Genomic DNA, 23,893 nt, shown 5'->3' on the forward strand with positions numbered 1-23,893 from the left:
ATCGAGATTATTGAGCAAGTCTTCACAGGTTTTCAGGAGAGCAGTTTCCATGTCTCTGGCAGCTCTGAAGCCAGACTGGTGGATGTGGAGACAAGCAACAGATTCAGTGTGGTGGATAAGCTGGGTGATGGCCATCTTCTCCAGGCGTTTGCCCAGGAAGGGGGTAATGGAGATACAGTGTTAGTTAGCAGGACAGGAGGGGTCGGCAGAAGGCTTTTTAAGGAGAGGGCACGCAAGGGTGTGCTTGAGGAGTAACAGGAAGGACCCAGTGGCAAATGAGTAATTGCAGAAATCAGCCAAGGCTGGAGCAAGGGAGACAACGTTGTCCTTGATAGTTCTGGGGGAGCAGGGGAGCACCTGTGTTCATAGAGCGGACTTGTCTAGAGACCTCATCAGGTGATATAGGAGAGAAAGAGGAGAGTAGGAGGGGATGGGAGACGGGGGCCAAGGGAGGCCTGAGAGTTGTTGAGGGAGAAGGGGGTGGTGTAGAGGAGAGTGAAGACAGGATGTCCTGAGTTTTGTAAGGAAGTGAGAAGCTAGTGCAGTGCAGAGGGACAGGGAAGGCAGAGGAGAAATGGAGACAACAGTAGGATTGGCGAGTTCCTTGAAGATTTTGAAAAGTTCGGCTGTGTTGTTGGTAGCCCCAGAGATGCGGGCTTGGATATAGGATATAGTCCCTCTTCTTCAAGCAGATGGAAAGTCTGTATTGCTTTTGGAGCAGGTGGCAAGCTAGTTTGTCAGAGGATGTGCTTGAGTCCTGCCACTTCCTCTCAGCAGCTGTGCATTTGCGTTTCAGAAAGGCAAGGTTGGAGTCATACCAGGTGTTGTGCTTGGAGGCACGCTTCATGCGGATCCTCATGACAGGGGCAAGGATTTCCAGAGTCTTGGAGATGGAGAGTTGAAGGTTAGTAAGGTCTGTGTCAGAGTCAGAGTCAATGGCAGGCGTGGGAGGGGAAATAAAGATGGCGGTAAAAGCAGCAACTGACACTCGCTTCATAGGTCGAATGGCGGAGAAGGAGACTGCTAGTGCGGGCGGGGGCTTAGCCGGGTGACCTAGGAGGTCCAGGTAAAAGGACAGGAGAGCAGTATCAGACCAGGAGAGAGGAGTATTAAGAGAGTTGGCGATGGGGATGTCTGCTGAGACGAGAGCACCCCATTTGAACTGACCCTGGCAGAAGGAGAAGTATAAATTAGCTGCATCCATGAGCAAAACCTGGGCCGAAGTTTCATTTACACAATACCGCATACATGAACTGCCATGAGACCGAATGAAAGGCCTTCTGTGTAGCCGGTGTGGCCAGTGTGGCAGGCACTGATTGGGCTGCCGGGTCCGCCTGAGCCAGGACAAAAAACAAACTGGTGTAGATTGAGTGATGTGGAACGCACGGTTATGAAGCCTGCTTGGTTAGGGTGAATTATGTGTGGCATATATGGTGTCAAGCAGGTAGACAGGATCTTGGCAAAGATTTTGACATCCAAGTTGATCAATGAGAGAGGGCGGTAAGAGCCGCAGTGCTCAGCAGGTTTGCCAGGTTTTAGCAGCACCATGATAACCACCTCTCTCAGCGTGGGAGGGAGCATGAGCCTTTCAAGGGCTTCAACCCACACCTCGTGCAGGTAAGGAGCCAAGAGGTTTTTAAAGTATCTGTAAAACACACCGGTAATGTGGTCCAGGACAGGGGCCTTACAATAGATTAAGGCATTGGTAACTAATCCAATTGTCCGTGGCTCTGCTGACCTAGACCGTTTCTTTCAGCTGGTGTTCGGGACTTGAACTGCAGGGACACTTCCATCCACACAGGGGTTTCAGCCTGTCCTAGGGATTGGCCGGAATCCCCGCTCCCTGGCAGCACACCAAGGGTTTTCTGCCCCACAAGGGTTTGCCTGGAGACCACACCTCCTTTCCGTTGTTTTCGGCAACGCGGAGTGTTCGACCAGGTGGGCTCCCAATTCACCTAGTTGACCTCCTTCTGGATCCAGGTTGGTGGTTGTCTGCTTCTTGGCTGTTGACTGGTTGCTGCAGTTTTTGTGTTCATCCAGTCCTGGCATAACAGATATTGTCTAGCAAGATTTGGATGTCTAGCTTTAATCTATCCCCTTCTGATAGTTGTGAAAGGGGGAGGCCCTCCAAAAAAGTTGTACATTTCAGTATGCAAACAAGTGTCTTTGTTGGAGTATAAGTCTGAGTAGAAGGTTCTGAACACCTGGTTAATTTCAGACAGTTTAAGAACCAGGGTGCCAGCCCCATCATAAATGAGCAGGATACAGTTACTTCCAGCCACCTAGTGAACCATGCGAGCGAGAAGTCAACCCGGCCGCTCCCCCTCCCCTATAACGTCTCGCTGTGACCTGGGTATCCAGGAATCACAATTCTCTCGCAGCATTCTCCTGGAACTCCTCCAGCGCCTCCTTAACCTGTGACAGCGAAGCAGCGGGTGGATGAGCCGACTGCTGTTAATCCATACAGTGGAGCTTTTCTTCGCTTTTCACAATATCCTGTTTTAAAGACCCCGTGTTCTGTGGCCATCACAATGCCCCAATTGAACGCCTACCAGAGTGTACTGCTAGAAGTCACAGACCCCACATCTGCCTCAAAGTAGAGTTTAACATGATCCCTGAGGTTACTCTTGAAGGCGAAGCCCAATAGTGCCAATGAGACTTGGCTTTATTTTGCTCGATACGGAGTACAAGTTTCTGCATATTAACTGGGTTCTCCAACCCTCTCCCCAACTCTCGCACGTTCCAACTCAAGCACGTGAATTCACCCAAACCCAATGTGCCAAACATACAGTGTCCCCGGATAGGGAAATGTCTTCAAAGACTCCCAGTTCTAGCTCCTCTGAAGCAATCACCTGTGATCCAATTGTGCTTCTGTGCCTGTATCAAGTGCATGTTGAACCCTCAACATAACCCTCCTCTTCCACCTGCATTATCCTCCCAATCAGGAAGATGTATCCCCCAGAATTCTGAACCCCAACAACACAGCAACATTGCATGGATAGGCCGGCGCATGCGGGTGGAAAGGAAGGGCCCGGGCTCTAACACAACCTTCAGAAAAAGAATGAACTTGGACAACAGTATCGCTCCTGAACAACATTTGCGGATATCAGAAAGACTCAATGAACAAAATATAATTTACTTGACAGTGGCACCTATGCCACATAACGGCGACATTGCCAAGACAGAGTACAGTCCCCGGACAGCGTTAGGAATGGGACTCAATCACATTTTGACTGCGCGCCGAGGCATCCTTTGCTGCATCCCGGCCCAGCGGAGCATTCATCCAGAAATGTCATGGCTTCTTCCGGCAAGGTGAAGAAGTATGTATTGCCTCCACTCTTGATGGGTAGTTTAGCAGGATATAGCATTGAGTATTTCAAGCCCTGATCGTGAAGCCTCTTCTTCACTGCAAGGAATGATTTCCTCTCCTGCTGCACCACCACAAAGAAATTGGGATAAAAGTGCAGTCGACTGGGGCCCAAGAAGAGCTCCCTCCTTTCCCAAGCAGCCACCAGGATAGCGTCTCTGTCTTAGTAGCTTTACAATCTGACGATAATAGGGTGAGGCGGCACAACAGGTTTTAGTTTAGGCCCTACGTAGTGGTGGGCACGTTACACCATAAACTGGGCTGACAGCATAGGATTGTTGAGCAAGGTTTGAATAGTATGTTCCACAAATTCTTCCATGGACCGTCCAGATTGATTTCCAGGACTCCGATGACCCGGATGTTGTTGCAGCATGACTAGATTTGAGTTGGTCGTTTTTCTTGGTGACCATCTGCACCTGCTTACTCAATGCAGCAAATTGGCTTTCAGCAGGGAGACATCATCCTCCACATGTCCCACTATGGTCTCAGCCTCTGTTAGCCATGTATCGGTTTTCTCCAGGTGAGGCTTGATGGAGCTAATTGTGCCACTCATGTCATCCAGCTTTGTATGGATGGTAGAGAACCGCTCCTGCATGCACGCCATCATATGCTGTGTCTCAGTGGGCTCATTTAAGTACATAGTTTCTGCTGGTGACGGAGTGCCACTCACGGCCTCGGGCGGCCTTGGTGAACATGTTCATGGAGCTTTGCTTCCTGACAGACCCCTTCGTCATCCCTGAACGCAGGACACACAAAAATGTAGCTCCCCTCTTCTCGGGCGATGACTCCCTCGCACACCCAGAGGAAGCCAGGATACAGTAATGCAGTGAGGGGGAGGCCCACAGCGTCAGTGGCCACGAGCAGCAGGAGTAACGAAGATTCTTCGCAAGGGGCCCTATTGCCTCTAGCACATCCCCTGGATAGCCCACGCTAGAGATAAAGGTTACACTGAAGCAGAAGGTCCATCATCCGCTCACGGTGTTCTCCGAACATACAGACACAGGGCCAGCACAGATCTTGTTCCCTTTCAGAGGGCTATGTCGCAGCCAACAGTGCAGTACCAACAACAGGGCACCAGCAGTTCTCAGGGGTCTTCACGCATGTAGGCTTTGAAGGTAATGCTGCATCCAGTTGTCCACCCACTTAAGTTTCAGGCACTTCTCTGAGGCAAGGACTCTGGACTGGGTTTGCAATTGCCCCTACTCTGAAGTTTAATCCTCACTGGTGTGGGTTTGGATAGGGTGGATCTTTCTGTGACTTGGAATCAGCGTGTTGATGTGTAACTATGTTCATAATCGAATGTCCCATCAAATTGTGTGCGAGCTTTGAGTGAATCCACTGCTCTCTTTAGTTTGATACAAAGTAAATTAAATTGCCACCACTCAGTTTGCACCAGACTAATGTTTAATCAAAAGTGTGTCCTCTGATTAACACGTGTTTCGGCCCACGTGTTTCAAAACCGGACCTTAACTTCATCAAACCAAATACTTTTTTGCAAATAAACCAACCACAGACTTTTTTAAGGTGGATAGACAGAGAAAAGGGGGTTGGAGATAGATGCAGATTTTCAGGGATGAAAGGGAAAGAAAAATATAACAAACGGAAATGATTGTTGTGCCCTGTGATTTAATCACTATGCAACCATGTTTTCACAGTTCAACATTAGTGTTCTAGATTATGGAGTCAAAAGTCACGAAATTCTTGAAAAAGGGGGTGTCTGTCACCACAATCATTGCAGTACATCAACTAAGGTATAATAGTTTGTTTTATAGTTTAGAAGTCCGCTAGATTATTGACAATGAAATTGTTATTTGCTTGATAACTGTATAAACGTTTAAGTAGTGTACAACTCACCCCAATGTTGGCAAGGTGAGAGACTTATTCCCACCTAGGGGCAACATGGAGCATGTCCTCAGACTCTCAACCAGTAAAAGGGAAGATTTCTGTTTCAAATGTATCAAATTGGAAAGAGATTCCATCAAAGATATCAACAAATATTGGGAGATGGCCTCATTGAAAAATTATATTCAAATGAACCAAATGCTTAGAGGGCTTGGAATCCTCATCTTTTCCGACTTTTCCAACGATGAGGACAACAAATGGGAAAAGAATCTCAATGCTAGCTCAAAAACAATGTTGGAACTGTTGATCGAACACACGACAAGAGAGCATTCGAGAATAGTAGAACATATTGAAACCATCAAGAAAGAAATTTCAGAAAGGAAATCAGCAGAAGCCACGTAGGAGAAGAATTACCATAAGATGTATGAGATCCTCAAGGAATATCAAGATGAAGTCAAACTAAGAAAAAGGCGTACATTTTTCTGAGATTAACGTGACTATAGGGAGGACCAGGTTTCCACCTTTTAGAATAAGTATGACCAAAAACCATCATCAGGAACCAGGGTGAGCACCCCCAATGTTTCAGCTGGAAGCTCAGACATAGAATCTGATCAAGAAAGCTCCGCCACTGGAGGTGATAACACCCTATTACGTAGTGAGGTGTAGACAAATCAAATTAAAAGATTCAGAAAAGGCAATAGGCCCACCCAAACCAAGCAAGTCCATTTTCAACTTCCATCACCAGTGGTTACGAAAATTCCTAATACAGGAGCAGAGGAAGGAGGGGGGGGGGGGGCGATGTAATAGACCCAGGAAATCTTTCTGAAACAGGGAAAAGAATAACGAGAGCGAGCATGAAAGGTTTGACCAGAAAGCACAACTAAACAATTGAGTGGTAAACCTATCGAGCAGGCATGTTACCAATGAAGAACGTACTGTCATTAACAACGGACTCTCTGTTGCACCAAGCTCAGCCTTAGATCCAATTGAACTACAAATTGATCTTTTTAAGTTTATTCCCAAACTTAAACTTAAATGTTTTGCTACACGAGCACCGACGTCACAAGAACCAATTCGACCAGATGTGGCCAGCCATCTCACTATATTGGATATTGAAAGTACCTTTTTACTGCGTTCAATTAATGAAAGTCAGGAATATAAAATGGGAGATCTAATTAGTGACCTAAGAATAAAACCAATCAACTATAAATTTCAAGAATGTAAGGCTAAATCAAAGTTTATACCTCAGTTCGGTCAAGATAACATCATAGATACTTTTTCTAAAGCCATCATAAGAGACATCAATCAACAGAGACGGATGGGAATCTGACTAGACATGAAATCAAAGCATGAAACACACTTAAAAATGATGACACAATAATCATAAAGGAAGCGTATAAAGGGTCTGATATAGTTATATTGAACCTTAATGACTATATTCAAATGGCAATGAAACACCTGAACACCCCGGGGTATTACACAGTCCTACATTCAAACCCAAGAAAGAAGTGGTAGTAGATTTGCCAGAATACATCAAAAAATGGCACAGATAAGGATTCATTAGAGATGGTGAGAAATCCTTTTTGGGCATTAGAGAACCAACTCTACCAACAATGCATTTCTTACCAAAAATACACAAACCATTTGAGAAGATACCAGAAGCTAGACCAATTCTTAGCGGTATAGGGTAGGCAGCAGAGCCACTCTCAGAATATATTGATGCGCTAGTGGCCCCACATGTACCTAAACTTAAATCCCATTTGAAGGACACAACTAGTATACTAAACTTACTTAAATACTACAAATGGAAACAAGAATGGTTGCTGCCCACTTTCGATGTTCAAGCTCTCAATACCTCCATAAGACATGACCTTGCAATTAAAACCATTGAACATCAATACAAAGACAGCTCTGCTTCCCACTACCATCACTGTAAAATGTTGATTGAAATGTTGGAGCTTACATTGGAACACAATATATTTGTATCCAATAAGGTATTTTACCAACAAATACAGGGCGTTGCCATGGGTACGAAATATGGGCCAGCCCTGGCAAATCTTTTCACGGGGCTGTTTGAAGAAGAGGTTATTTATACCAATCCCAAATTTGACAGGAATGTGATTACTTGGACAAGAAATATAGATGATATTTTCTTAATCTGGAACGGTACCACAACTGAGAATTCATTAATGAAATCAACAGTAACAACTTTGGAATAACCTTCACAGGGACTTATGATGCAAAGAAAATCAGTTTCTTGGATTTAGAAATATATGTATCAAACCAACAACTTCAAACACAGACATTTAGGAACCCAACAGAAGTCAACTCAACACTATATGCTATGAGTTGTTATCAAAAGAAAGTGAAAAGGAATATCCTAGTAGGAGAATTCATTAGGGCCAAAAGAAACTGCTGTGACACAAAAACATTTCAGAGTGAATGTAAACTACTTTCAGATAGACTCCAACAAAGAGGCTATCCAAGAAACGAAATGCGGACAAAACTGAATAAAGCCAAGCTTTTAGACAGAAGAAATACTCTGACCCAGAAAAGCAGAAAAGCTCAAGACTCCAAAACGATGCAAGTACAATTTATTACTAAGTATTGCACCAACCCCTTTAGGATCAGAAGAATACTGAAGAAATACTGGCACTTATTACTACTGGACAAAGACCTAATTGAGCACCTAGGCAATGAGCCAAAAAAATATTTAAAAGAGCAGAAACACTTAAGAATTGACTCAGCCCATCGTTCCTTACAAGCCCCACGACAAGAGGAACCCTGAGCTGGCTGAACCCGAAGAGATCAGGTTTTCAAAAATGCGGCACTTGCACATTGTGTAGATATGCGTTTGACAACTTCATGGAAATTGTGGAGACCCATGCTACGGAATAGAAAACAAAGGACTTCATCAATTGTTAAACTTCCTATGTTGTGTACGCAATAGTATGTGTTTGCAATAAAATTTACATTGGGAGCACAATCAGAACATTAAAACGAGACTTCGGGAACATCTCTCTTCCATCCGCAGCTAAGACCAGAGACTCCCTTTAGCCACACACTGGCAAGAGAATCAATCGATGCAAAACAAAGATCAAATCAGATTTATTGGCTTAAAAAGAATACAAAAGAACGTCAGAAGTGTAGATCAAGAACGCCTCTTGAGGAGAGAAACAGAAGCGAAACTAATATGCCTTTTCAGGGCCACAGAAGTCTGACTAAACTTTGACCATGAGATGGGTTCTTTCTGTGATTACTCTGTTGCATAAATTCTAACAAGGATACACAATAAAGTGACCAAGACGTACAACAAGAAAACTGTAGTTTCAAGACAGACTTCAAGCTAACTGGACATTGGAAATGCAGTAAAGACCGGAGAACTGGCTTTTGAGACTTGCAAAATAAATCAACAAATAAGTAAACTGTGGCTGAAAATACAGTTCGATGTGACACATGCAATAAGCAAAAAAACATGAAATAACCAACGAACATGGGATTCGAACTAAGCAGACGTTAACTTCCATATCATGTAATTGATGAACATTATCTGTATCTTGAAATCAGATGTTTCTAAATGTCAGTACAGTTTGTCAACTGGTTTTCTTGTTTACTATAATTTCTATAAAATGTTTTGTAGCGTTGTCTGTTAATCTGTTTTCTTTACTCAAATCTCTTATGTGTTGAAATGTACAAACGCATGACATGTTTGCAAAGATAGGATCCAGAGAACACACAATACTACAAGGCCCACAATTCAATGCTGCAGTGGGGAAGACTGCAGACAAAGTATACGCCTAACAGGCAATTTTCTGAATAGACACTTATGTAACCCAATCAGCCCAACACAATATTACATATGTCAAACTTAGTATATAATAACCTTGAAAAATTGCTGAACATAATGCAGATCACGATTGAATACTAAAGTGTTTGCCATCACACTAACGATTCAATTTTTTAAACTGCCGCAGTCAAACACCATGACTAAACCTGTATACTTTATTAGTAGCAACTCAACAGTGCTATTCCTTGAAGTTATCAATCCGCTTATTGGCATTACCGTGGCACCGCCATGGAATGGTTAGTTCTGTGAGGTAGGCAGGGCTAAAACTCACTGCTTTCACTATATAAGTGAGACAAAACGGCGCCCGCCTGTGTCTTTCTACAAGTGTCTGATATATGCAGGTGAGTAACAAGACCATTTTTGTTATTTAGTTTACAGGGCGTAATTGGGCAATATAATTCATTATTAAACCAACCCCTAACACTTTTTGGGAACCATTGACTCCATTATGAAATTCACACTGGATATTTAAACAAAGGGATGAAATGGGCTCACTGGGGATGGGGAGCGCTAACATATATCTCTTCTTAGTGAATGTGAGAAACTCCCCTGACGTATTCAGGGCCGTTATTAAAGCACTTTGCTTGTGCCAATGACATGTAGTATATTGTGCGCACTAATTGGAGCTTATTACCGACGATGGCCGTACAGCCTATCTGAACGCAGCACTGAGATGCTATGTACGCAATGGAATGCAAGAAAGTGAATATTTAAACGGCACATTTGACAATGCTCATGTATCTTTAGTCTCCTCAATACTGACCATTAAGGATAGATTAAAAACTTGAGCTATTGCACAGTGCTGTTTTCACCTAAAATGATGAATGGGGAAAAGAGAATGTCTTTGGAGAAATAGACTGAATTACGTGTTTAACAGAAGGATTCAGCGAATTGATTCATCAGTGGCCTATAGGTAAAATGGGGAATTTTGCAAACAGAGGATTTTTCCTGGTAATGAAAAACACGTTCATGCGGCCTCTGCACGATATATGCCAACATGCCACTGTAAAAACACTTAATTATGGAGGTGATCAATATATGACGGCTTGTACTGTAAGAACACATTGATGTTGGCTACACCCAAAACCAACTAATGCCACTGCAAAAACTCATTTTTAAGCTGGCTGTGCCCATTTAATAGAAATGTAATGTTATACACATTTCATCAATGGCAATTGGTAATGTCAAAGCTAAAAAAGAAAATTCATTTCACAACCACATGTACATGTTGGTTACCCCAACTACATTCAACCTATTTGTACCTCTTGTTATCCACATTCACACCCCCAAACTAATGTAACCATTCATTAACAGCCTTTTTGGTAATCCAGGCTTCATACAGAAAAAAACACGGCTAGTTCCTATGCATCCTGTTGATCTACTGATGTAGCTCTTGCTGAACAACAATAAAGTCGTCTACACATGTTTGGGCCGGACTGTGCGGGCCTTTTCAGTGTGGCTCTCAGATGACTCCGACCTTCTTCAGGACAATGGTGGGTGCTTAGCTATGCCCCACTTTCTGTGACTTTGTGTGTTGGTCGCTTATCTACAAATGAATACAAATTTGTACTACCAGAAATCTGTCCCCACTTGTCAATTGTCATTAAGAATAAATCTACTCATGCTAATATCACATCAAGGTAAATTCAACTCTGGCCTACCTGCAGGGGTGACTCTGGTTACAGGCTCAGGTTTCTGACGGAATTCTTAATTCTTCTTCTGATGACTCTATCATGAACTTATCAGGTGAAATGGGACCATCTATGGGCAACAAGGTGTAGAAAAGGCAGCCATCACTAATCAACCCCTTGTTCATCCATGTGTGGACAATTCCGCACTCTGGACTCTATTTCTCTTTTTTAGGTAAACTTACTGCATATGCCGGATCAGTCCCCATCATCTGTCTGCCTGCCTTGCTCTATTCTCCCTCCTTCTCATTCTCTAGCACACCTGCACCTTTTACCCCGTCCTCCTTTAATACTTGGCACTCTCCTCTTTGCACCCTGATGCCTATAAATTCAAAATGCAAAGAACAGTAAACATCAAAACTATTGCCATTGCCAATGCTTGTTTGAATAGTTTGGATGCCTATTTTGGCATAGAGGCACTTTGCCACCCAAAGCTCACTGTTCTGGGCAATCTTCAAATCTGGAGTAACACGCCTGATAATTCTGACTTCATGCATTTTAAAGACATTCTACACTCACGTGACCTCCAACTATTAAGTGAGGTTTTCAACTCACACTATAGGACATTGTCTGGATCCTGTGATTTTTAGAGGTGTAAATCGCTATTATCAGGATACTAATCCTGTTTCATGGTCAGGCCATTCTGTGGTCACTTTCTCTTCATTAGCTATGCCATTTTCTGGTAACGATATGAGTATTAATGTTCAATTATCACGTCAGAAGAAAAATCTTGATCTTATTACTTGTGATCAATTGTTGGGTGACCTTAACGCTGTACAATCAGGATTTAATTGCAGTGAGCTATACCGGATTTACATGTCCGGTTTACAAAAGAACTGTGATGCGGTTGCTCCCATTCAACATTCTAAAATGCCCAGGAAAATAAATAATCACTGGTATAATGATTCACTGAAAACATTCAAGAGGAATTATCGCAAGAAAGAAAAAATATGGCTTAAAACCAGAGACCACAAGGACCGTCAGGAGGCAAAATATGCTCTGAAAGTTTATAAAAAATAGTTTTAGCCAAGTCTGCTCATATATAAGAACAAATTAACACGGCCGAAAACAGGTCGAAGACTTTGTTTATGACTATTACGAATTTTGTTTCCCCCTCATGTGCCACTTCTAGCCTTTTTTTCTCACTTGAATTGGCTAATGAATGTAATGTTTTTTTTTTTCGGCTAAAACAAATCTGATCCTAACAAACATCGACTCACAGATAGCAATGCAACGGGACGCCATCTTAAATGCTGAGGCCTCATTGACCACAAATTTACCACCTCACACATTTGCTTTCTCCCCTCTTAGTTTACAGTGTCCACTCTCATGGGTAAACTTAAAACCTACTAACTTTGCCTATGATCCTATTCCAGCCTATTTAGCCAGACGGCATGCATTGGCACTAAGTGAGATTGTTCTTCTGTTTGTAAATGCCTCTTTGACTCAAGGATGTGTTCTACCACAATTAAAGCAATCCTATCTCATTCCACTTTTTAAAATAAAATCCCTGGGCCATAAGATTCTATCAAACTATTGCCCAATTGCAGGTCTTCTCTGGCCTCCAAAATGTAATAGAAGTATTGACTGCGCAGCTCCAGTTTTCTGGAGGAGGACAGTATTCTGGATACGTACCAGTCAGAGTTTAGACCAGGGCATGGTACAGATATAGCACTTTTTACGGTCTGGGATGATATTTTGAGGGCTGCCGATGAGGGTGACATCAGCATGCTTGTTATGCTATACTTATCAGCAGCCTTTGATACAGTTGATTTTGATATTCTCATTTCTAGATTATCCACAGTTGCTCAGGTATCTGAGAGAGCCTTGAAATGGTTTTCATCCTATTTGATAAATTGATACCAGCAAGTCAAATTGGGCTCTTTTGTGTCTGACTCTTTATCAGTGGAATGTAGGGTTCCCCAGGGTTCCTCTCTGTCCCCACTGTTGTTCAATGTGTAAATGTGTCCACTTATGAATATTTTTTCCCAATTTGGTTTACAGTACCACTGATACGCAGATGACATTCAAGTTTACGTTTGGCTAAAAAAACTCAGCAGATGCAACAACTTGTGTTTTATCATGTGCATAGAAAAGCAAAACCTGGATGTTGGAGAACAAGCTTCAATTGAATCCGTCTAAAACGAAAATCATTGTGTTTGGCTTCAAGAAAAGGTTAGATCTGTTTCTTGCCCATCCCTCTTTGACATTCCGACACAGTTCTCACAGAAGGGAAAGAACCTTGGCTGCATTTGGCAGTCAAATATGAATTGCAATGTACAGATGTATCAAATCATTAAAGCAGTCTATTACCAACTTAAACTTCTGAAACCTTTAGTGCCTTTTATTACGGATAATGATTGCTGCACAGTGGTTGGAGCACTCATACATTTGCAGCTTCATTATTACAACTCTCTTCTGTTGGGTATTCCAAAATACAAAATGCAGCTCCTGCAAGTTGCTCAAAATTCGCAGTCAGACTTATTTTTTCTTAGATATATCCACTGGCTCCCGGTGCAGAAACGAGTCCTGTTCAAGAGGCTTTGCCTAGTCTTTAAATGCATTCATGGCCTGACACCAGCCTACCTTTCATCAAAAATGTTCGCCTACCGCCCTTATCTATCTCTGCGGTCATTAGAAGGGTGTCTTTTGGTGGTTCCATCCTCCAGGTCAATTTCCTATGGGGACAGATGTTTTTCATGTGTGGCCTCGTGAATCTGGAACCAATTACCAATTGATTTAAGAAAAACAGAGTCTTTTGAGATTTTCAGGAACAAGCTAAAAACTCATCTCTTTCAGTAATGCCTGTCCCCGCTGCTGATTGCACTTTTGTTACCAACTGCACCCAGGTGCATATTATGCTTGGCTCTCCGGACATGCGCTATATACATTTCTATTTTATTATATTCTAGATTCCTAAACCCATATAGAATGCATACTCATCCATATTACTCGCCCAATCCCATCCCACCTAGATTTGTGCAATGTATCATTTGTTTGTGACGTCATATTGAATTCAAATGCTGTTGCAAAGCCTGTACCAAGATGAGAAAGGATTGGAGATCACCTAATGTCCATTACTGTCCCTGTTATATTTGGATTTTGTTAATAAAACAGTACTTTGCCACATTACTGGACTCTTCCATTTTTTGGGTGTGGGATGCTTCCTGCCTGTCAGTTGCATAATCATGAGCGGGCATCCTTCCCAATCTCGACAACATCCATTCTTGTCCTCCCATGCTATTAACCTTCCTATTTTTCTCTTGCCTTTTCCCGACTTCACTAATGCTCCTCACTTCTGGACAGCCTTCCGATCTCCCTTTTTGCCGCCCTCAATCGGTCTTCAACTCCTCTGTTTGTTGCATGTCCTCTATAACTAATCGTGCCTCTATTACCACTCATCTACCCTCTGCTTCCCTTCTTTCATTTGACAACCAACTTCTATTTCACTTTCTCAGCACAGTCTAAACATGCTGTCATGGACTCTCCTTATCTTGCCTCTCTTGTCTCCTTACACATTCTCTTCACTCTGAACACCTTCACCCCTTCTCTCTGTCCCCAAACCACTGCGCACCTCATCCCGTTTTTGTTTTTCGTTACATCCTCCTAATCTTTGGAACTCCCTCCCTCTCCCTATCTGTGCGGCTACCTCTTTTCATCTTTTCTGTGCTGACCTGAAACATCCTTTACTTTAATTCCCCTAATGTTTGAGTTCTGTCCATTTTTTCTGGTTATATTACAATGTATGTGTGTACCACTTTTTGAGTATTCTTCAGCACTTTGACAAAAGCGCTATACAAATTCAATAAAACACAAATACAAATGTACTTATAAAAAAAATGTAAATGGACACATTCGAGCTTACTCTTCCAAAGGATGCTGGGATTCCTTCAAGAGCTCATGGAGCTGTGAGCAGGTGTGGCCATTCATCCTGGGTCTGTGGTACAACCCCAAAGGCAGCACAGCATCCCATATGTGCTTGCAGGGCTCAGGGAGATGTAAAAGGGGGACATTAGAGCTTAACCCTCCAGAAGAGGAATGAACTCCTCCCAGGGGTCATAGAACTTGTGACTGGAGAGTCACTCTGAGCTGGTAGGTAAAGACCAAGTCTGCAGGCAATTCCTCCAATGTGCTTTGCGGGACTCCTGGAACGCTAACTGGGAAACATTTCAGCGTACCCCTCCAGAGGAGTATTGGACTTCTCCCATTGCTCATGGAACTCGTGACTAGTTACGGAGTTAGGGGAGAACCAATCTTGGTTGGTTTTTGTAGCCCCAGGTCGTAGCAGCACCCTCATTGTGCTTGGAGACATCCTGGAGCTCTGACTGGAATGCATTAAAGCTTACTTTTCTAGTGGAGGCTGTGAGTTCTCCCGGTACTCATGAAACCCGTGACTGAGTAGGGATAACTATTCTGGGTTGGTGGCAGCAGCTCTGTACCAGGGGCAGCAACCTATGTGCTCTAGATGGCACTGAAACTGGAATGAATTAGAGATTACCCCTCCAGATGTGCAGTGGAGGCTGGGACTCGTCTCTCGGCTCATGGAATTTATGACTGGGTAGGGATAGACACCCATGGCCAGAGGCAGGAGCCCGCAGCTAGGGAAACACCCCATGTGTGCCTGATGAAGCTCTACCTAGGACATACTAGCGTGTGTCCCTCTAGAGGATGCTGGGACTCCCCGCGCGGCTCATGGGGCTCGCGACTGTGCAGTGACAGTCACCCTGGGTCTATGGTGTCCAAGTCCAGGAGCAGCATTTACAATGTGCTTGCCCTTGGCTGCTCCTTAGTCAAGGGAAATTATCCGGACAGCATAATACTTGTCCATCACACAACTCCTTGAGTGATATGGAGGAAGGTGACTGAGCGTTTGTGTATTCTGTGTAGCCTGGGTAATAGAGGCAGAGTTTTGAGCAAATGTATCCAATCTCCTTTTAGACTTAACTGGACCAGAAATTCAAATGAGCCTTCATCTGGACTTTTCTGATCAGCCCAGCTATCTGGTTAAACCATTCACTTACATGGAACGCCATTCATTTCATTGTGAGCTCTAATTTGCACAAGTTGGTGCTGGTCCCTCCTGTCCCCCAAGCAGGATGGGCCTGCTACCAGGGTATTATGGAAGTATGCTCTAGGTAGGGAGAGCCACTTAGGGCCTGTGTCTGGAACTTCAGTCCATAGGCATCACCTCATGGTAAAGCATTGGGTACACGGGAAGGTAAATGCCATCGACACACCAGGTGGAGGGCAAGGGTGACCAAGTCCTCTAGTGGACACAAAGGCCGGTCCAGTGCAGCAAGGCAGGCTGTTTTAGGGTTTCACAAGCCCTGCAGGTGCATTCGTGAAGGCATGACCATGCCCCTCCTTATCACTTAAAGGGTTCACATATGGCTGTGTCACAACCCCCTGCAACATCCTCACATGCCTGCATATAACCTCCATTTAGCCAGGAAGGGAATGATGCTGAACGTACAGTCACAGAGTCTCACCTGTACAGCAATATTAGTTCCTGCCTTTAAAGATTCCAAGGAACCAGGGGATTTTTTGTATGGGTCAGAACATGCTGACAGTAACGGGTAACTCCACAGGGGAAGAATAGAAAACATGCAAATAACCGAAAAGTCACTACTTGGCACATCCAGATTTTGCTAATGATCTGAAAAAACACTCAAAATATTTGAAGACAGGTAATGAGGATACTAAACATTAAAGGGCCTTACAGTAATTCGGTTCCTCAATTCAAATGTAAACTGCTGCCGTGGGCAATCCTACGGTCGGTGCTTTTCTTCGGGAGGGTCTCTTTGTAGTCTGAGATCACTTCTCTTATTTGGTTTCCAAAAATAGCGCCACTTCTCTGTTTTGAGCAAATAAATTGGAAGCCGGATCTTCCAGCGCCATTTTGACCGGCAACTGGAAGCTGACCCACAACTATAACCTCAATATCGAGCAGAACAGGATGAAAGTGAGCGGGGCCTTGCTGGTGCTTTCTCTGCTGCTCCTCAGACAGGCCGGCTATGGTGAGTGTCGCGCGTGCGCCATCAGCATGCACCCTCAGTAACCGCCAGAGTAGCCATGGAGCAGAGAGAGAGAGAGAGAGAGAGAGAGAGAGAGAGAGAGAGAGAGAGAGGGAGAGAGAATATATATATATATATATACAGCCTCAACTGATTTTTTAACAATATTCTATAAATCACAAACCTAATAAATTGGCATACTATTTGGAGCTGCATGTATTGAATTGCTTGGGCCAGCACCAAATGCCTCTATTGTGTGGTAGGGCACCGCCTCCTAGGTAAGTGGTTCTGATCCAAAGGCGAGGACCTCTAACAAGGGTGAAGGGCATCTAGCAGACAATAGTGCCCGATATCAAGGGCACTAACGCTGCTTGCATTGGTATGGGGGTGAAAAGGGAAACCTCGCCTGGGGCTTTCTGTGACAGGACTTGTCCTTTCGTCAACCACATCGTCTTTTAGTTCAACTCCTGTTGGTGGTGCGACCAACATAGTATATGTGTGAGTATGCATAGGGAGTATATGGGGGAAGAGTGGGGTTAGAGAAGGTAGGGGGGACGTATGTGGGGATGAACGACCAACAGGAGTCGAAATAAAAGACAAGAGGTTAAGTGTAGGTGATGCAACCACCTGTGTGTACACATCCAGGAGGAGGCGGGGGTGGGGGTGGGACTGTGAGCATTGCGGAGCAGAAGCATGGGATGCAGGCACTTAATGGTGTACAGAACCTGCCTTCTACACTTTCTGAAAACCTAAAGAGAAGAAAAGATACTCTAATAAACGTTTTGGCCTGAAGGGGGGTGAGACGATTGTTTTTGTTTTGTTATTACTATAGACATATGAGGACATCAAAGGCGAATCCTAAAACACATAACAGGCTGGAATGGCTGAGGTCAAAGATACACACAAGTCCAGCATGATGGAAATAGCAAAGTTGGCTTCGTTTCAGGGAGGTTTGGGGTGCACTTGGCCTCCATTCTAGCCATTAAGGAGCTATTTCAACCATTTGCGATCCAGTTTGTATGAGTAAAGCCAGTGCTGGTCAATGGGCCAGCTCTTGTCGAGTCTGAGATACGGCATCAGCTGTCTCCCCGGATCTCAAATCTGGCCTGCCTCCACCCTGACAAGGCTTTACCGAGCCACCAATTTAGGGAAGCTGGGGGCTCGGGGATCTAATCTGCTCTGTGCTCCTTTCTTCAGCCTCATACACGCGTTTGCAGGTCCTCTTTGCTTAATCTGTTTCTTTCTTCTGGCCTGAAAGGGACAACACGGGAATCAATGAGCCATGACCAGGGGCGTTGCTAAGGGGGGCTAAGAGGGCTATAGCCCCTGATCTTTTGGTTGTAGCCCCGGATAGAATCTCAGGAGCTACAGCCAAAAGACTAGCTAGCCCCCAGTCCCAACAGTTCCGATATCAGCTTAGCCCCGGGTCTTTTCCAGACCTAGCAACTCCCCTGGCCATGACTATCACTGGGGTGGGGGCAGAGCCGTTAATAGGGGGGGCTTAGGGGGATACAGCCCCTGGTCTTTTGGTTATAGCCCCAGATAGAATCTCAGGGGCTACAACCAAAAGGCTAGCTAGCCCCGAGTCCCGACAATCCCGACATTAGTGTAGCCCCGGATCTTTTCCAGGCCTAGCAACACCCCTGGAGGTGGAAGGGGGGGAGATCACTGTTAAAAGCAGGGTTTCTACATGATGGGCACACTATTGTTTTCCAAATGTGCATCTTACACTTTTATGGAAAAAAAGAAAGTCATTTCCAAACTCAACAAACTCAAAAATGCTGCTTAAACTTGCACTCGTTTTCTTTGAAATGCGCTTCTTTTTTGGTCAGACTACCACACAAATACCCTGTAATTTGTGTACTCCTGCCTTTGTGTTTTATTCATAGGTTATATTTGTAAAGATGTTACATGCTTGTCAAACTGCTTAATCACAAAGAAACGCTTCTGTTGTGCTGACTGCAGTAACTAGGAAATTCAATTCTGGGTTTATGGGTGACAACTTTAGATTTTCACTACAGGGGCAAACATACCCCCACCTCTGCCCTGAATATGAGCCAGACCAAACCATGCCCTGGCTAAACACAATTTAAAGCACTTGTATTTTATGAGAAATTGTAAAAAGTCATATGATTAACAACCAGCTTTTAATATACAACATCTCAGCAACGGTCTCTCAACCTGCTGAGTTATCCTGGGAGCCTTCTACTGTACAATGTGTCTATGGATCCCTTCATGTACTAAAAATCACTGTATTAACAACAGTATTTGGGGTGCACCATTGCCATGGAAGTGATTTAAAGTGGAATTGGTGTTCAGTGTGGTGTTTGAAAGAAGCTGCATGAAAGAAATTGCACCATTTTGAAACCATTATTTATTTTGAACCTTTCCTTTGAGAAGAGTTCAACTGCCAGCTCCGCCTCCTCAGAACTTTGCCCCCCTTCGGAACTCCGCCCCCTGCTCCAAACCCTGCCTGCGCCCACCCGCCCCCCCCCCCCTTGCCTCCGACCCGCGTTGTGGGATCCCCCTTATATAATTTTTTCCATTTCCACCACTGATTAACACCTGGCGCACATTCACGCTGAGAACAACATTGGTTTATTATCTTTTCTATTACTTCCTCTATTTGTACACACACATATTATTATACACCATTTATTGTTTCCCCTTTTTATCATACAGTTCCGCCCTTCTACTACGTCCCATCACTGAACCTTGTAGATCTTTCTCCTATTCCCCTCGATTTCTCAGTCGTCTGGTCTTTTCAGCAGTATCCTGAGTCTTCTTCCACCTCGCGCCTCGCGCCATCAGGCTTTCCCTGCAGCTGTGATGTAACCGCCTCTTCGCGCGCCTTCTTCCACTGCCTCGCGCCATCAGGCTTTCCCTGCAGCTGTGATGTAACCGCCTCTTCGCGCGCTCGCGCCATCAGGCTTTCCCTGCAGCTGTGATGTAACCGCCTCTTCGCGCGCCTTCTTCCACTGCCTCGCGCCATCAGGCTTTCCCTGCAGCTGTGATGTAACCGCCTCTTCGCGCGCTCGCGCCATCAGGCTTTCCCTGCAGCTGTTATGTAACCGCCTCTTCATGCGCCTGCTTCCACTGCCTCGCGCCATCAGGCTTTCCCTGCAGCTGTGAGGCTTTCCCTGCAGCTGTGATGTAACCGCCTCTTTCCCTTTAACAGAGACAGAGCTGATAACATTAGCTTAAAAGCCTTTTTTTAAAAAAAATCTGAACATTTTACTATTTGTGTTGGACAGACATTGGTGTGGAAAACCGCAGCTACCCTATCTCCCCAGTGGTGTCTCCAGGAAGCAAATTTGGGGGGGGAGGCATAGAGGGGACCACAGACAAAAATACGAGGTCAATGTGTATGCTTTTCCCAAATTGACATGGGCAAAGTAAGTCCAAAGGCCCAGGGGAGGTAAAAATCGTGCATTTATACAGCAAGCCATTCTTGATGTTAACGATAACTATAACGATATTGAAAATATATATAGATGTATTGCCCAGCACACACACAGCACCAGTTAAGTTCACTCCTGATTGCGGGCCTTCATGGGCAATTTGTTCAGATGTTGCCTATTTTCATTGGCTGGTAATGGACACCTGCCATTTTATGCACTTTGAAATGATGTAGGGCCTGATCCACAGAGCGTTTTAATATGGGATTGCGCAATTATAAAACGCTTCTGTGAATCAGTCCCATAGTGTCCATACTGTGTCCCGATCGCATCTGCTGTAGGTGGCCTTTTATAAGTGTGCCATTAATACCCATGGTACGCGCTGCCTCTTTGTGCGTCTCACATCTGGCTGCAGGTGCTTTTCTGGAAGGTCTGTGCAGATCGCAAATGTGGCTGTGGGTTCCTTTCTCGGCAGTGTCTTTGTGTGGACATTTTATAGTGCAAACGTATCAAGAGCACTGAGAATATCCAGAGCGGACATGTGAGCTAGAGGGGCACAGTGTGTGCCAGTGTGTGCGCTGTAACAGCGGTCAACCAGCGGCAAGATATGATCCTTTAAAGCAGTGTCATCTGCAGAGATGGATCAATCTGATGTTTTGAGGGCAGTGTGTCCCTTTCAGGCCAGAAGAAAGAAAGCAGGCTAGGCAAATGACCCGCCAACGGCGGTTGGTGGAAGTGCTGGTGCGTATTTTGTCTTTGTGATTTGTGGCACATGCTTACATGGTCACCTGCATGGCTCTGTTATGTTGTGGTGAGTGTGCTCAAGGCCTAGACTGTTGGATATGACCTTCGGCCATACACACAGCCTAGGCCATCATCACAGCCACCACAACATAATGCAGCGATGCAGTTGTCACTCTGCATGCATTTGAAGTTGGTGAGTAGCACACAATGGTTGCAGAGGACATTGTACACTTGGTAGAACAGCAGAAGTGAGCTGCTATGCATACATTAGCATATGGTGGTCATCATTGCCCCTGTTGCACAATAGAGAGCCATATGTCACCATTTGCATTTGCAGTGGTTAGGCCCTTATAAGACCCTTGCTTGAAAAAGTGTTTGACCACATTGCCCAATGAAAGGAAGTCATCAGCATCAGAAAGTTGCAATATGGACAATGTGCACAGCCACTCACATAACGTTCAGCACAGGCAACACAACGGCATGGAGCCCTGCATGTTAAGATGTGCCCAGGGTGAAAGTTGGCAGGCGCAATTGCAGAAGGGGAGTGCATAAAACATGGGTTGTACTAGGGTGTGCTGTGTGTGGTGAGGCCCTAGCGGTCATTGATGGTACAGCAATGGCAGAAGGGGAGTACAATGAAGACCACATGAAACTCGAAACGTACACTGCAGTACTGTGTGTTGCGTGTGCTAAGCCCGTAGCCCCTTCGATGAATGGGTGGCCATCTTGCACCGCCAAATATGCGCCCTGGGGTGAAGTAGGTTTCACATTGTTGCCTTCGGTGTGCGGTTTGTGATCATTGCATAAAATGTTGCTTTCATGGTTGTGGGGATTGGTTGCAATTCTTACACTATAGTACATGCCTGGGCCTGATGAAGTGACGACTCCTCTAGTGTGTCCTGTGGGTGCAGTGGTGAAGTAGTGGATGCTTAGAAGGGGCTAGGGTTGTCCTGCATGTACCTGGCCACTTGTTCACCTGCATGACTCTGTTATGTTGTGCTGGGTGTGACCAAGACCTACACTGTTGGGTGGATGGCAAAAGGCTGTAGGCCATAGGACAGGCATCGAAGAGCATAGGCCTGCACCATAGCACACCACCATAATGCAGATATGCAGTTTTAAGTATGCATGTCTCCGGTGGTGGTAACATTCATAAAATGGGTCTACAGGACCTTGTAGACGTGGTAGAACAGCACAAGGGACCTGATATGCATCCAGTACCATGTGGTGTACATTATGCCACCACCCTGACCATTAGGGAGGCACATGGCGCTGTTTGCGTTTGGCACGAGTTGCCCTTTGCACCACCCAGCCTATGGTACGTTTGTGGATTGTGGTATTTGGCAAATGTTCCCCTTCATGAGGCCATTATGCTGTGCTGGGTGTGGGTAAGGCCTAGACTATTGGATACATGGCCAACGGCATAGGCCGTTGGCCATGCACCCAAGAGCCTATCCCTTGACGACAGCCAGCACACCATACTGCAGCCATGCAGAGTTACCTCTGCAACTCTCCAAGGATGGTGACCTTTGAATAATGGGTGCTGAGAGCATTTTACACTTGGTGGAAAAACCAAAGTGAGGTGCTATGCGTTGACGAGCACATGGTGTAGGTCATTGCACGTGTTGCACATTAGGGAGCCATATGTTAGCATTTCCGTTTGCTATGGGATGCCCTTTACAAAACCCTTGCTTGAGGAACATATTGCGCCATGAAAGGAAGTCATCGGCATCAGAATGTTGCAATATGGACAATGTAGAGAGCCACGCACATACCGTTCAGCACAGCCAACCCAAGGTCATGGAGCCATGCATGCAAAGATGTGGCCAGGGTGAAAGGTGGCAGGCACAATTGCAGATGGGCAATGCATTACACATGACATGAGGAGTGCAACGTGGGGTGCACTAGGGCGTGCTGTGCGTCTTGGATGCATGGCTGGAAGCCTTACACGAACAGCTATGTGGGTTGCTTGCAACTACTCCTCACATTGTTGCGTTTCGTGTGCGGTTTGTGAGTTGTGCATGCATTGTTGATTGCATGGGTGTGCTCATTGTTCACACATGGTACATTTTCCAGTGCATGGCAGGAGCTTATGGAGTGAACAGTACTGCAGTATGTCCACTGAGTGCTGTGGTGAGAAAGTGTGTGTTTACCAGTGCATAGGGTTCAAGGGTCAGGTGTCCTGCTGTCAGGACACATAGCATGCTGAGCAGGAATTGATAGGTGTCCCACTGACAAAAGAGACTCTGAGGGGACAGCTTGGCCTCCCAGCTGGGTACGCCACTGTAGGGGGGGCCCAAAGGGTGGCACAGAATTTCAGAGGAGGGGCACGGGCCCCCCTGGCCCTGTCCTAGCAATGCCACTGCATCTCCCCCACCACCACCCTCCTCCTAGAACGCCTGGCCACCCGCAGAACCCTTATTGCGGGTGGTTTCTTCTTACTGCATTTTCCATGGTGAGTTGGAGGCATAGGGTGCTACAGTTGAATTCTAAAGATAATAAAAACTCGGTGCCCCTATGAATTTTTTAAACCCTGCCAAGTAGCGAGTCTTATTAACATGGTTTGGCCATTATGGATAAAAGTAAAAGTATAAAAGGTGCCCACCTTTTAAACCCAAAAATGTATAATGAAATATTCCATGATACGTGCGCTTTAATGGCACTTTTATGTGTTCTTGTGGGTACGCGTCTACATTGGAAACATGACAACCTGTTGTGAAATCCTAGTAGCTGAACACTTGAGCAAGCAGACTTTTTTTTATGCTGGCCTCAAAAACACAGAACCGGGGTTGTGTCTACCCCATGGAAAAAGTGGGTGGACGCTGTCCACCCACATGTATAAACTTGTGCCCTGAAAATCAGTACAGGGCCAGAACCAGAGAAAATATCCCCTCCAGTCTCCAGCATGACAACCTCTCTTGCCACATCCTTGGTAAATATTCATGCCTCACTTGCATGCTTCTTACACAATGTGAGAACACTGTTATAATCTA

At 45.0% G+C, this 23,893-nt stretch overlaps 1 protein-coding gene across 1 annotated transcript in view; it reads left to right on the forward strand.

The window, feature by feature from the left end:
• The window catches only part of CXCL13 (C-X-C motif chemokine ligand 13), a 174,741-nt gene that overhangs the window by 33,922 nt on the left and 116,926 nt on the right, over window positions 1-23,893 (forward strand). The window contains exon 3 of the mRNA XM_069626524.1: window positions 16,609-16,761. Within this exon, the coding sequence (XP_069482625.1) occupies window positions 16,609-16,761 (153 nt within the window). The remainder of the gene's footprint in view (window positions 1-16,608; window positions 16,762-23,893) is intronic.

Source organism: Ambystoma mexicanum, chromosome 6p (genome assembly GCF_040938575.1).
Source record: "Ambystoma mexicanum isolate Mex_15411 chromosome 6p, UKY_AmexF1_1, whole genome shotgun sequence".
NCBI lineage: Eukaryota > Metazoa > Chordata > Amphibia > Caudata > Ambystomatidae > Ambystoma > Ambystoma mexicanum.